Here is a 13,721-nt window from a genome sequence, read left to right as displayed (position 1 = left end):
GCTGATGCCAATGCCAGAGGAACACCTCCAGCATTACTCATTCACATCCAGGCTTTGTCGCAGCCTCTTAGGAGGAGCCAGCTCAAATATACAGGGTAAATCCTGTGTATTCTTTAGTGATGCCTCATCCCACAACAACTCCTGGCTAGGGAGCAGATCTGCACTCAACTGCTGGAGGTTAAACACATAATAACATGTCGTCAGCTAGAGCAAGGAGGCCTGGACACTAAAACATACAGAGCATTTCCTTGCTATTCCCACTCTGCCTCAAATTCTCCTGGGCAGGAAAGGGGAAAAATACTGGTGTGGAGGATCAGGGAGCAGGTAACACTATTTCTGAACAAAGTGGCAGAAGACAGGACATCAGTCCCAGTCCCTTCTCCTCCCTTAATGACACCAGTACTTTTGGAAAACTAAGGCCTGACTCTGGTTCCTAGGATAAAGCATCTTGTGCTGAGTGTGGTGCACATTCCCACAGCAGATATACAGCCCTAAGCATCCCACACAAACCCCTGGTGAATTTGGTGGGCTGGATGTATTCATGCCTTCTTTTCCTACAGCACTTCATTTTTTTGGACGTGGGACTGCCAGGGTAACTATAACATGTGTCAATCTGTGATCCTTCAAAAGGTCTGCATGCAGTGCTCTAGACTGGAAATGGGTGACTGCTTTCTCTTTTTAAAACTGACACAGAAAAGGAAAGGATTGTAACCTCCAATATGAGAGTCATGGAAATAGAAGAGAGGCAGAAATTCCCTCATGCACCTGACTGTGGCCCAGCAAAGAACTGAACAGGGCTCCTTGTGTTTTGATCCTGAGCCGTGACAGCAGTGAACATACTGCTCCCAAGCAAGGGATGCAAACAGATGTGCCCTCTGCAGAGACCTTGCCTGCTGGGCTCAGCGGCCCAAACAGCTGCTTTATTTGCTTTATCTGCTCCAGGACAGCTTGGTTCATGATTGTCCCCTGGCTTTCCTGGGGACAGCCCAGTTTCTAGAAACGCTGAACTCACCTGAAAGAGGTAACAAAGTGGAAGGACTCCCTGCTGAAATCCCCAGGGGATGCTGCCCGCGTGGGTGGTACTCACATGCTGGTGTACATCCGCTGGCCATTCTGCTGGTTCTGCAGACGAGTTTTTGCCAGGTCAATGGGAAATACACAGGTGACGCCAATCAGCCCAGCTATCCCTCCATTTATCAGCTTGGCAGGTAAACTGTAAGGGGATGAGATGCAGAGAAATAGACATCTCAGCACTAGGATAACATCAGGGGAGGGAAAAAGGAAAGAATGGAGCTCTTTTGCATGACCAGAGTTAACGCATCGCTGTGTGTCCCCGAGCATGAAGGGAGCTCTGCCTCAAGGCAAAGCTTGGCCCTTGCTATACAGACAGGGGAGGAGGGGAAAGCAGCACATAGCATCAGGACAAACCACTGATGAGTGGAGTGGAGCCAAACAGCTAAGCCACACATCACTAAGAGCAAGAAAAAACCCTGTTCCCCAGGACCCAAGTGTTTCTATTGTCCCTAGAGGAGAAAAAAAAGAGTGCTGCACTGTCTACCACGTGTACAGCCTTCAGCTAGGGCCTGATGGCATCCAAGCCAGCAGGTTTACTGGCAAATGCTTTTCAGCACCACAATCAGATATGCATCTAATGAGAGGTACGTGACACGTCAGCTGCTAACATCATGTGGGAACGAGCCCAGCAGAAGCACCCAGCTGGCAGCCAAGGAGCAGACGGCTGCAGCTCCAGGAAATTGTTTCCAGACCCACTGCCCGGGGCAAGGGGAACACACACAAACCAATAGCCTGGCGAAACCACTGGACTGGCAGCCTGCACAGCCGCAGATGCAGAGACGTGAGCTCATACCTCTTGGGGAAATCAAAACCTGGCTGCCTGCATGTGCTTCCAAAACGCAGGGCTTTTTCTGCTTGCCTTTGTGTTCCCACAGGGAATTTTTGCAAGTGGTGCTGAGTGAAAGCCAGATCAGCTAAACATGGGTTCCCAGCAAATTCAGTTATGAAAAACGTACAGCACTTATGTGGTCAATAAACCACTACTACACACAGAAACAAAGGAAGCCTGTTTGAGTCAGCTCCTTCCAATAAAGTACAAGATATTGCTCCCTGAACACAGGATGTGTTGGATATTAAACGGACAGAAGTCCTAGATTGCAGCTGGGTGAGCCGGCAAGGCTGAGTCCTCTCCCAGCGGGAACGGGCACACTGCCTTTCATGACGGTGCAGACACGATGCTCTGGACGGGGCACAGACTGCATTACCCACTGGAAGCAGAAACAGTGAGGCTGGCCATGGCATGGTGGGGTGAGGCTCTGCAGACACGTTCTCCCCACCAGCGGCATTGCAGAGTGCTCTGCATCAAAGGGCAATTGCAGAGAGGATCAATAAGTGGCCATGCTGAAAGAGCTGCCTCTCAGCTCCAGGCTCGAGGGAAAGGCAGGATACGGAGACTCACAGTTTCAACTTAAGGTCTCCTGGTGGAAGCAGGCAAAAAAGAGGTAGAAAAAAAACCAACCCAGAAGTCTTTGCCCACAAGTGCTAAGCATGACCTTGACACACACATGCAGCCCCAGGGCTGGCACAGCTGGAAGAGGTGCCAAAGACAGGCAGACAGACCTGAGCTCAGCCCACATCCCCAAACAAGATGGTGCTGACAGATTAAATCAAGCACAGCACTGTTAGGAAGGCAGGCCCAAATCAGTGCGTGAGCTCAGCGCAGGGCCAGACTGCAAGATCTCACCAGCTCGAGGCTCTGTTGCCTCAGGGATCTTTGCTCCACAGTCTGAGATGTTTGCCTGCACTCAACTTCTTCTCAGCGCATGGGAAAATTTCAGACAGTAAGCTTCACATCATGGCTCTCTCCTTATTTAACCCATAGAATCATAGAATCATTTAGGTTGGAAAAGGCCTTTAAGATCATCAAGTCCAACCATGGTCACACTGAAAAAGGAGGTTAGAGACCAGATAGAAGCATGTCAAGATGGAGGCACCGCTGGGAAGGAGGGTGTTTTAAGACAGAATGACATCAGCCTCCCCAGATTCAGCTCCGAAGTCACTGCTGGCAGGTCACAGACTGCAAGGCACAAGCAGTGCCCCTTTCCAGCCTCAGCACTGTCATCGCTTCTCTAAGTGTCCCTGAAACACCCAGGGCAGGCAGACACTTGCCTCTCTCAACCTGTTCCAACAGTGAAATGATCACAGGGTGTGTATCAGGTGGGAGTGAGACACAGACACGTGGCAAACATCTTGCCTACTGGCACCATTAAATGCAAAAGATTCCCCAATTTCAGCACAGACCCCAGCAATAAAGGGGAACAGTCTGATGTGCCTGGGCCAGCCAAAAATTTGGGCAACATGGGCTGCAGAGAGCCTCTCACTCTGTTTGTAGGTGAGAAACCCTTGTTCAACACCTCCACTGCACCCGAATCCAACCATCCAGGTTGCCCCATGCAAGCTGCAGAGGAAGACTAGTACAGATGGACTACGCAGCAGCATCTGGCGAGACACTGAGATCAAGTTCCATGTACACTGCTGCAGAAATGCAATGCCCTTGATCTCACCTTGCAGTAAACTGCTGCTGTGGATTTTAGTCTTTTGGGATCAATCTTGTTTTGCCAAGGGATGACAGATACACACTGCAAGGGAAGAAGGGTTTGGTAGATCCTCCAAGCTTAAACAGATCTCCTTGGCTTGGCTGCCTGTGACCGCTGCACACTTGTGGTCACACAGATGGGAGAAATAACCTAAGCAGGAGAGGTGAGGGATTTGGGGTACAGAGAAGAACCCGAGACAGAGGGCACTGCACCCTGAATCAAAAGCTTTTTTCCTTGTGACTAAGTCATCCCACTTTTCACCTCAGTGCTCTCTGCTCCCTCACGGGATGAGAATCCACTGTGCCTGGTCTCTCCGTCCTACTTAGCTTCTGCACAGCTACTGCCTCTCACTACCTAGGTGCGCAGGGCTTAGTGAAACGGGGACAACACAGACTAGCATACAAATAAAGCCATTTGCTCAGTCTAACACAAAGAGACAGAGAAAGGCATCCCAGTTGTCCTAGTGCTCCTCCTCAGTTCTTTTAACTAGTCCCTGTAGCCAGCAAGCTCCTGTTCACACTGCCAAAAGCACATCAGAGGGGCTGAGGGAGATCTTGCATCTCTCCTTCCTTCAAAATACCAAACTTCAGATGGCCATGGACATCTGGTCCTTTTGCTCTGCCGAGGCTATCAGGGACATACACCCGCCAGGCTCCATGGAGGTGAATCTCAGTGTGCGCTTCATGGGTGTAAGAGAAGAGTGCCAAGTGCTCTCTAAATTGGGTAACTGATGATGGGCAAATTTAGGCACATAAACACTCCACAATGATATCTTGTTATCAGTGCAGCTCAGGACTGTTTTCATTTGCAGAAAACAGGCACATTAGGAAGATATCCTAATCATTGCAAACGCTAAGAAGAGGCAGCCCTCTTGCCTGTAGGCATTGCCACGTCCTGGCCCTCTGTCACCAGGTTTCATTCACCCACTGACCCCTCCTGTCCTGAGCTGGTAACCTGGAAAAGTAGATGTTAAGAAGAGGATCACAAAAAACCCCACAGGAAACCCACAGCATGTAAGTAGTCATTATATGGAGCAACTTCACAAGCAGCAGAAAGTTAAACCCACATGCAGGACTGTGCAGATCCACTTGACACAGCTCTTAAGAAGCTAAGGGCACAGAAGTATCTTTCCAGAAAATGCACCCCATTTAATTTCCAGGGAGGACTCAAATCCAGCCTTTGCATATGCCAGCCCAACGCTCTTAAGTTCCTGCTGTGCACTTAAGTGTCACTAATTATTGTTGGTACTTCATGTTCCTGCAATCACTCAACCATCGACTGGCTTCAGAAGAGGGGCACAAGGCTGCATCTACATGGACTTTGTAATTACAAGCACTGCATCCTTGGCTGGTCAAGGAGCTGGCTTTGCCCCCTTGATGTCAGCAAGCTGAAGTCAGCAGGTCAAGCTGACCTTTGAAAGAGGAAGCAAAAAGGAACAGAGTCATGCAGGGTAAAAAGCAGAGGGCAGAAAGAAAAAGGCAGTGAGAAAAAAAAACAACTGAAGAAAGCAGAGATGTGAAGACATGGCAAAGACAGAAAATAAGAGAAGGATAAAAAAGAAAGCAGGTATGAACGGAACAGAGAAGGAATCAGAACTGTTTAAGGCCCGAAGAGATGATCAGGTGATTTCCTCCAACCTCCTGTATCACAAAAGGGATTAAGTTTGACACACTTTAAAAGAAAAATCTAAAGCACAGCCAACAACTCAAAATTTTCTTTAAAAGTTACCTGATCTGTTTATCAGCCATTTAATTCAAACTTGATCTTGTTAAGAAATGGATCTGTTCCTTCAAATCGTTCTTTAATTTCTTTTTCAGTCACTTCTTTTTCACTTCCGTTTCTTCCTGGGAAAGGAGAGAAGGACACCAAGGAGACAAAGTTGAGACACTTGCACTCTTCCTGAAGCTCAGGTCCTACTGGGCAGGCTGCAGGGTGGGGCCAGCCAAGGAACAAGTGACTTACTAAGACAGCAACCTGGTCTCCTCAGAGAAGAGACTGAGCTCCAGAGGGAGCTTTATAAATGTGTGTATGTACATAAATATACAAGCACATATGGAGGGAAGATCTACCAGAGTCGTCAGGCTCCGGCAGCACATGCGGAAGGGCAGCAGCCAGGCAGTGCACGAGCTCTGCCCAGCATCCAGGTCAGCAGTCACAGCTCTCATGAACTTCAGGGAACGTTTCACACCACACCATGTGGACCTCCAACCCTCTGCAGGTCCACCCAGCCACCCCAAGACAATCACATGCCGCTGCAAGACCCATTCAGCGCCTCTCTCCAACACATATATGCTGTTTCTAAAGGACAGTATTCAAAAACCTGCTCCTCCAGTGGTTACAATCCTTCCTCTATTCCCCAGCCCAAATGGACAGTCCATGCTCAGTCTTGTGCCAACACTGTCTTTTAAGTAGTGCCTCTCCCTCCCCGTGCTACTGATGTGACTTTGCCCTTAGGACCACTCCTCTCAGCTCAGTGCCTACTGGCACATCACTGAAGCTCCAAGTCTGCAGGAAATGGTTCTCCCTAAGTCTCCCAATTGCTACTGTTCAACAAGAGCTGGTAGAAGTCACCACACAAAGAAATCTGGACACGGGAGAAAATTTCAGAAGCAGCCACAACCTTCAGCATTCTGGAAGCATCTTTGTCTCCTCCTCATCTCCAACCTGGGAATCAGGTACCCCATGCTTTCATTGGGCATCTCAGCAGCACTCAGCCACTCTCCTCCCTCTTCCCTTCCAGCTGCCACCTGGGTGGAGAGCCAGAAGCAGAGGAGATACCTTTGCCCTTTGCTTCTGGAATGAAATTTGCCCCTTAATTGCAGATTTCCTAAGCCACACAGAATCTCACATCCAACAAGGTGGCTTTCAGGCTCACACTTCTGCTCTGAAGATACAACCTGAGGGATTCATGAGAATAAAAGGTCCCCGAAAGTGTAAAGAGCTGGTGATGGTGCAAACAGGTACGGGAAGGAGAGGGGGTGAGGTTACACACAGTTCAGCACTGACTTGCTCCCCTCCCTGTTATATCAAGTGCCAAGGACAGGGCAGCATGAAATCATTTTCACACTTGGACAACACGAGACTGGAACTGCCTTTTCTGGCGTCCCACATTCAGCCAAAGCCATGAGAGACCAGCACATGGAGCTCACTAAGGAAAGGGGCTCCTCTCCAAAACACTGCACCTGAACCTCACCCACTACACTATTACACCTTCCATCACTCCCATGACCCCTCTTCAGACAGTTTACCTGACCTCAACTGATCTGTGGAAGCCGACCTTAAAAATCTCCAGATCAGCTAAATCTGCACTTCCAGAGTGAAAATCGTTTACACCTTTCGCTGTGTGTGTAGTTTGTCCACGAGAGTAGTTTGTTTCAGGTTAATCTAATTCTCTATCGATTTAACCAGAATAGGACCAAAATATAAAAATACAGGGAGAACAGTTGCTGAAAGCCTGTAATGCTGGCATAAACAAGCCCTAAATCATGGAAAGTTACTTGATAATGTCTATACCCTTAATAGGATATTTGTGTTTACTGTGGCAGCAGCTCTGATAAAATACCCACACCAAGTGGTCCTGACAACCTGCTCCAAGCTCTGGCAAACTCCCCCCTTGTTGCCCCTGCTGCTCCCTTCCCTGCGGAGGGGCATCCAGGAGGCTCGGCACCCAGCGCAAAGGACAACGCAAGAGAAGATAGCAAGGCTGCTAATATTCCCAATGACCAATTGCCCAAAGAATGAGAAAGACCAAGACAGACAGAAACGTATCATAGGGATGTTTCTTACCTGTTGACACAAGTAGAGTGATGGGAGTGGGAGAAGACGATACCGCACTAAGATGAACTTGGGACAGCTGGGTTTAGCTCTCTTCTCCCTTTTTTTCTGCACAACCTGGGCACTACTTCTGGCTTCAGCTCTCCACCTGCCCAGTAACTGCAGAGCCCTCCCTGGCTGTCTGACCCAGCTGGAAAACTGCTGCTGCTTCCCACCGGGGAGCCGATGCTCCTGCTGCAGCTGCACAGCAAGAAGGGGTAAAACCACCCTTCCTGGGTTTAAAACTGGGCAAAGCTACAGGCTTCTGTAGTGCACAAAGACCCATCCAGGCAACATGCTGTACGGCCAGCAAATGCCAGGACTAGTATCATCTCCCCTAACAAAAGCTACTCAACTCGCAGACGAACGAGGGGAAGTGAGCAATGTGATCATTTCACGGCAGACACCAGCACTTGATATCTGTTTATACAGCACCTGGCACAGCGGAGGCCTGAATGTCCATGGCCAGGGGATTTTAATGCATTAAGGGATTTTAATGCACTGAAATGGAAAGCTTATTTGAGCTCTGTTTATTTAAACAGAGCTCCAGCGAACAACCATTTGCAAAACAAACCCAAAGTCATGGCAAACTCTATCTGAGAACTTTGCTGTAATCTACAAGATGGTAAATGATGAAGCCTCCAGTGCCCTGGTCAGGGAGCTCCTGGGGAGAGCTGGACCCCAGTCCCTCCCAGGGCAGAAAATAGCTGCTACAGTCCTGCAGTCAGAGAGGAGGAAAAACACAAGCTGGGAAGAGAATGCTGGTAATTTTATAGGATATTTAAAAAACAAATCCAGAACAACACTATGCATTTAACCTAGAAAGGAAAGAGATTAAATAGAGACATAGGTGTATCTCCCCAGGAACACGGTGCTCTTGGGAGCCAAAAAATGCAAACAAAAGCAGGCAAGCAAAGCTTCTGCAGCCAAGCAGGTGTGTAGCTGCAGGGCTTACATCTGCCCAGGAAAGTTCCCATCAGCACCTGCACTGGGGCAGCAGACAAGCCAGCAGCACGAAAAAGGTGCTGATGCCTCAGGAAGTCTCCGCACGGTTAAAATTCATGGCCAGGCAGGCAACTGTGCTGCTGGAACTGGGAACCTGCATGGTATGAGGAGCAGAGGAGCCAGGAGGAAACTGGTAGCGGGTGGGCAGAGGAAGCACGATCCGTCAGAGACCTACCTCAAAGCTGAGGGCTGAGCAGCCCTCACGGAAGGGGGGACCTAAATCATACATCCCGTAATTAAGAGAGTGAGAGCTGCATGGGCAATGAATTATGTGGCGTTCATTCCTTCCTAGAGTGCTGTTAACACAGCCAGGCATGCATTAATGCCCCATTACTCACACACCAGGATGTCCCTTCTACATTTATTGAAATGATCAAGCAAATTAGTTTCAGAGCAACGCGCACACTGCAGCACAGGGAATCGCCTCTGTGCTCAGTGGAGAAGTGGTGCAAACAGCCTGAAGCCCACGCTGCAGCGTGTAGATAGCCCAGGAGCCTCTTCAACTCAGCCTCTCCCTTTTCCCAGCTCCCAAAACCCAGCTCCAGAGAGTGACAGGGTAGCTAGAGTGGGGGTACTACAATAGAAACCTAGCCAGCTTTTGATGTATCTAGTCCTCACAGCCTTGGCCGCTAGCAAAATGGTCCTAATTTGCTCCCCTGCCTTGCCACACACATACACCTATGCTGCCCAGACAGTAAGGTCTCCAGGATGGCCAACCTCTGCGTATGGTGGACCTGCTGCCCTCCTAACCAGCCTAGTGCACGGGGCTGGACTCTTAACCTTCACTTCTTACCTTATCACCTGAAGGAAAAGTGCTTACCAGAGAATCACAGCCCAGCCTGGGGCATGGAGGGGAGCACACAGTCTCATCACAAGCCACGTGTATCGCCAGCAAGTTTGGATGGAGATGCAAGCACCCAACATCTCCACAGCCATGACATCATGAGAGAAGGAACAGGTTAAGCTTACCAACACCTCTTTGACCATGCTCATCACATTTATTGCCACTGCACTGCCCTCTGGCTGAGGGTTGCCACCTCTACCCCCATATGCCACCACTCTGTCCACTGTCTGACCCTGGGGGTCCCCGCAGCTCAGCACTCTCCTTCTTGTCCTGCTCCCCCTCTGCCAGGCCAGAGCCACTGCTGGCATCCTCCGAGCCAGCCATGGGCACCCAGTCCACCAGCTCCCCCAGTCCTCCCAACAGCACCCCCCCAGAGTCTGGCTCTTCACTTCTGCCCTCCACCAGTCCTCCCATTTCCAGGCTCTCCCCTCCCCAGCAGCCCCACTCTGCAGCTGAGCACAGCCTTTTGGGCACAGACTGTCGGACGTGCCAACTTCTCTGAGCACACACAGGGTGCTGTTTTGACAGAAGACCTTTAGCTAATGTCAGCTGGTGCTTCAACCGAAGGAAGCAACCCCATCCTCTCCCTACACCCAAACGTGTGTTCCCATCCCTGCTTTCGTGCCAGCACAAACATTTATGCAGAGCGGTCAGGCAGGGATGAGACAGAACCGGAGGCCAGCACATGCTGGAGCTGTCACTGAAAGCAAACATTCAAACTACAACCTTGACTTGAAAATAAACAGCAGAAGGGAAAGACAGGACTCCCTTCCACATATCTCCATTTGTATTGAGAGCCGACAAACTCAGCGCCCCAGCCAGAGAAGCCAACATCAAGAAGCAGGGTTCAGAGGGTGTGAGGAGGGAGCAAAGCTGTGCCAGCATCCACTGTGTCGAGAGGACAGAGCCATGCGACTGATGATAGTCACAGAAGGGTCGGGGGGAAGCAATCAGCAACTAATAGCGGCTGGGAGAGGAGAAAGCCTCTGGGATCAGCACACCACTTCCCTTCACAGTGCAAACACGTCTGAAGGTGCGGACACCCTGCCAAATTTTGCTAACGACTGAAGCAAAGCTGCCATCACAACAATAAGGTTTAAGGAGTGCAAACTGAACTGCAAATATTTCCTGAGAGAAGCTGCTTTCTAGATGCATGCTGGGCACAAAGCGCACAAGGCATTCGGCACCAGGAAATCTCACCTGGGGAGAAGCTGTTGGCTTGGCTCTCACCTGCTCAGGACATTTTGGGATAGATGGAGGGAATCGGTGGCAGTCCCACCTCTGCTGCTGGCTCGCCCTTAGGCTCTCAAAAGCAGGGACTGCCATGAATTTCTTTTCAGCACCAGGACCATTAGTCCTCAATAAAACAAAGCAGGTCTCAAACATGCTGGTGGACGCTCCCCCACCGTCACAGACTGTCACCTCTCTGGCTGCGCAGCGGGACAGCACAGCCCCTTCACACTGTTCTGCCACCAGGCAGAAGCCCTGGGGCTTCAGACGCAAACTCACCTGCCTCCTGGTCACCGGCTGACTGTCCTCTTACAACGCTGGGCTTTGAAAGTGCCAAGCCCAGGGCAGGTCCCCTTCTTGCCTCAGGTGAAAAAAGGCCAAAGTCCCATCGGGGAGGTGCCACGCCACCTGCCCGCACCATTGGCTGCTTGCACCCCCATGGGGACAAGCTCAATGGCACAGCGCCCACTCAGCTTGCAAGACAGCGGGGATGCTGAGCCCCAGCACCCAGGGCACTCCTTCCTGACAGCCCCCTGCAAGAGCCCTGAGCTCCTGCAACCCCTTCTGTCCTCTGTGGCTTACCTCTGCCTTGTGCGTCTTCCCCCCCCCCCGGCTGCTCAGGGTGGGCGTCCCCTGTGCCCTCCTATCTAAAGCCAAAAAATGCCAGAGCATGTTCGCAGTGAAAACAGTCAGACTGGCACCCTTGCAAAACAGCAGGCAAACTTTGCCCCCGTATCTGGCCTCTGCGCTCCTTGCAAACTGGGCTCAGTCTGGAAAGCCGAAACTTCTCCATGCTGCAAGACCTTGTGATGATAGAAGAATGCCTCAAAACATCTCCCTCATGCCACAAAGAAATAGGCAAGTTCCCTGGTGGTGCAGAATGGTCCCCAGGCTGAGGGCATGTTATAGAAGTGTTTGGCTTTGCAGATACAGGTGGTGGCAGTATAAGTTTACCTGGATGCCCACAGAGGGGAAAAGAGGACCAAAACTCCTAATTAGCATCAAAGGTTCCTGAACTCTCATTCCAGCTCCATTGCTGACTTCTCCTTTACCTTCAGACAGGATTTCCAACCACAGCTGGCAGTCTGAGGAACACCCTGCTCCCATGACAACATTCCAGCTTAGGAAAAAACAAGCCATGAACAAAAATAGTCCAACATCTTAGCAGAGGCCCTTGCCCACCACATCCTTACCGATCCAGACCAGTGTAGTCGCCCAGAACATTGCAACAGGAGAGGAGCCATAACAGGAACACGGTGGAAGCATCTCAGGGGGCAATCCTGCAAGCCCCTGGGACTACAGCAATGTTGTATATTCTGATACTGCATGCACAGTGTCACAACTATCCTCTCCCCCAGGTTTTAACTGCGATTACAGGACATTCAGAGATCTCATTTACCTTCACACAACAGCAGTCAAGATGACAAAACAGAGACAGCAGAGACTGCCCTTGGAAACGCAGCCACCTCCACCACTCTCCAAGGAGGGAGAAGGCTTAGCACTCAAGAGCTTCTTCTGAGCTGGTCCAACCAACCCTCCCATCCCAGGGACAGAAGTCCCACCACGGACTGGAGGCAGCTCACTCTCCCCCTCTCTCCAGATTTGCCTGCTGGCCTCAGTCACCGGGTGTCATGGTTTAACCCTGCAGGCAGCTGAACACCACACAGCCGCTCGCTCACTCCCCCCTCCCTCAGTGGGATGGGGGAGAGAATCAGAAAAAAGTAAAAGCCATGGGTTGAGATAAAGACAGTTTAATGAAACAGCAGAGGAAAAGAATAACAATAATAATAGTAATAAAAACAGTAAGAGAATATACAGAATACACGAAAGTGATGCACAATGCAATTGCTCACCACCTGCTGACCGATGCCCAGCCCGTCCCGAGCAGCAGTTGTTCTCCCCCAGCTAACTCCCTCCAAGTACGACATCATATGGTATGGAATAGCCCTTGGGCCAGTTGGGGTCAGCTGTCCTGGCTGTGCCCCCTCCCAGCTTCTTCTGCACCTGGCAGAGCATGGGAAGCTGAAAAAGTCCTTGAGTAGTCTAAGCACTACTTAGTAAAAACTAAACCATCAGTGTGTTATCAACATTCGCCTAGTACTAAATCCAAAACACAGCGCTGTGCCAGCTACTAGGGAGAAAATTAACTCCATCCCAGCCAAAACCAGGACACCAGGGCCAGCTCAATGCAAAGCAAAAGAGTTACCAAAGACAGCAGACAGACATTTTACTGCACCTAGCAACAGTCCCTCTAGAGGTCTGCTTGGCCTTGGCCACGCTAGGAAAAGCCAACCTAGCTGCTGACTCCAAAGCAAGGATTGGAGTGAGTGGAGCAGCAGGTATTACTGGAAAGGAAGGGGACAAAAGAGCAGGGAAGGAGGTGGGGATCCTCCTGCCTCCGGGCAGTAGGAGCAGGAGGAACACACCCAGTCTTCCCATTCCCTCTGGGCTCTCCATCCTGCTGGAAGCAACAAGCTGGCCCCCCACTCCCAGCACAGTGTCATGAGACTTTGCCTGCTTTGCTGAGAAACCTTAAGCAGTAAGTCAATACAAGAAGCATCTTCTGTTACCTCTGTGAGAGCTAAGGCTTAGAGAAAGGCCTCCAGAAGGCACTGTGAACTGCAAGAGAAGTGCCTTCCTGACCCGGAGAGCTTCTCCATGCCAACCAGCAACGTGCTTAGATTAGTGCAGAAGCTGTTTGCCCTGTTGCTTAATGGGGAGTCCCACAGAGGCCTCTCCTTGCATCAACATGATCTCTCTCCCAGCAAGTCTCCTACCCCTCAGCTCTACCACAGGAGAGCTCAGGAAACTGAGTCCAGTTCATAGGTCCTAACACCAGATTTAGTTACCAGAGAATATCCCACTTCGGCTGGGTAGAAAGGTTTGCAAAGGGCAATCACTCAATGCAAAGCTATCTGCATTCAAATCAGACAGAAAGACTTGAGGAGCAGGCCTGTGCCAATCTGGAACACACGCCAGATACGCCCTTCAACTTTGCATGTGTTGGGAAACTGCCCTGGATTGAGAGCCTGAAAGCTGATGATCATCTTGAAGCTGTGCTTGGGTATCAGCACTGCAGCACACCAAGAGGCCTCAATGCAGATATGGGACTGCACAGACCTTTCGTCAAGGACAGTCCTTGTCCCGAAGGATTTGCAGCTGTACCGCAAGACAGGATGAGTGAGGACAGCCGCTAGAAGTGACTCACCCAAGGCTCA

At 50.5% G+C, this 13,721-nt stretch overlaps 1 protein-coding gene across 1 annotated transcript in view; it reads right to left on the bottom strand.

Moving 5' to 3' along the window:
• Window positions 1-13,721, bottom strand: part of SLC25A22 (solute carrier family 25 member 22) — a 43,712-nt gene that overhangs the window by 24,844 nt on the left and 5,147 nt on the right. The window contains exons 2-3 of the mRNA XM_009639695.2: window positions 5,340-5,455; window positions 1,088-1,213 (exon numbers count right to left, since the gene is read on the bottom strand). Of these exons, the coding sequence (XP_009637990.1) occupies window positions 1,088-1,213; window positions 5,340-5,359 (146 nt within the window). The 5' untranslated portion in view covers window positions 5,360-5,455. The remainder of the gene's footprint in view (window positions 1-1,087; window positions 1,214-5,339; window positions 5,456-13,721) is intronic.

This window comes from Egretta garzetta, unplaced genomic scaffold, assembly GCF_000687185.1.
Source record: "Egretta garzetta isolate BGI_Z169 unplaced genomic scaffold, ASM68718v1 scaffold650, whole genome shotgun sequence".
Taxonomy (NCBI): domain Eukaryota; kingdom Metazoa; phylum Chordata; class Aves; order Pelecaniformes; family Ardeidae; genus Egretta; species Egretta garzetta.
This window is presented reverse-complemented; position numbering and strand designations above follow the sequence as displayed.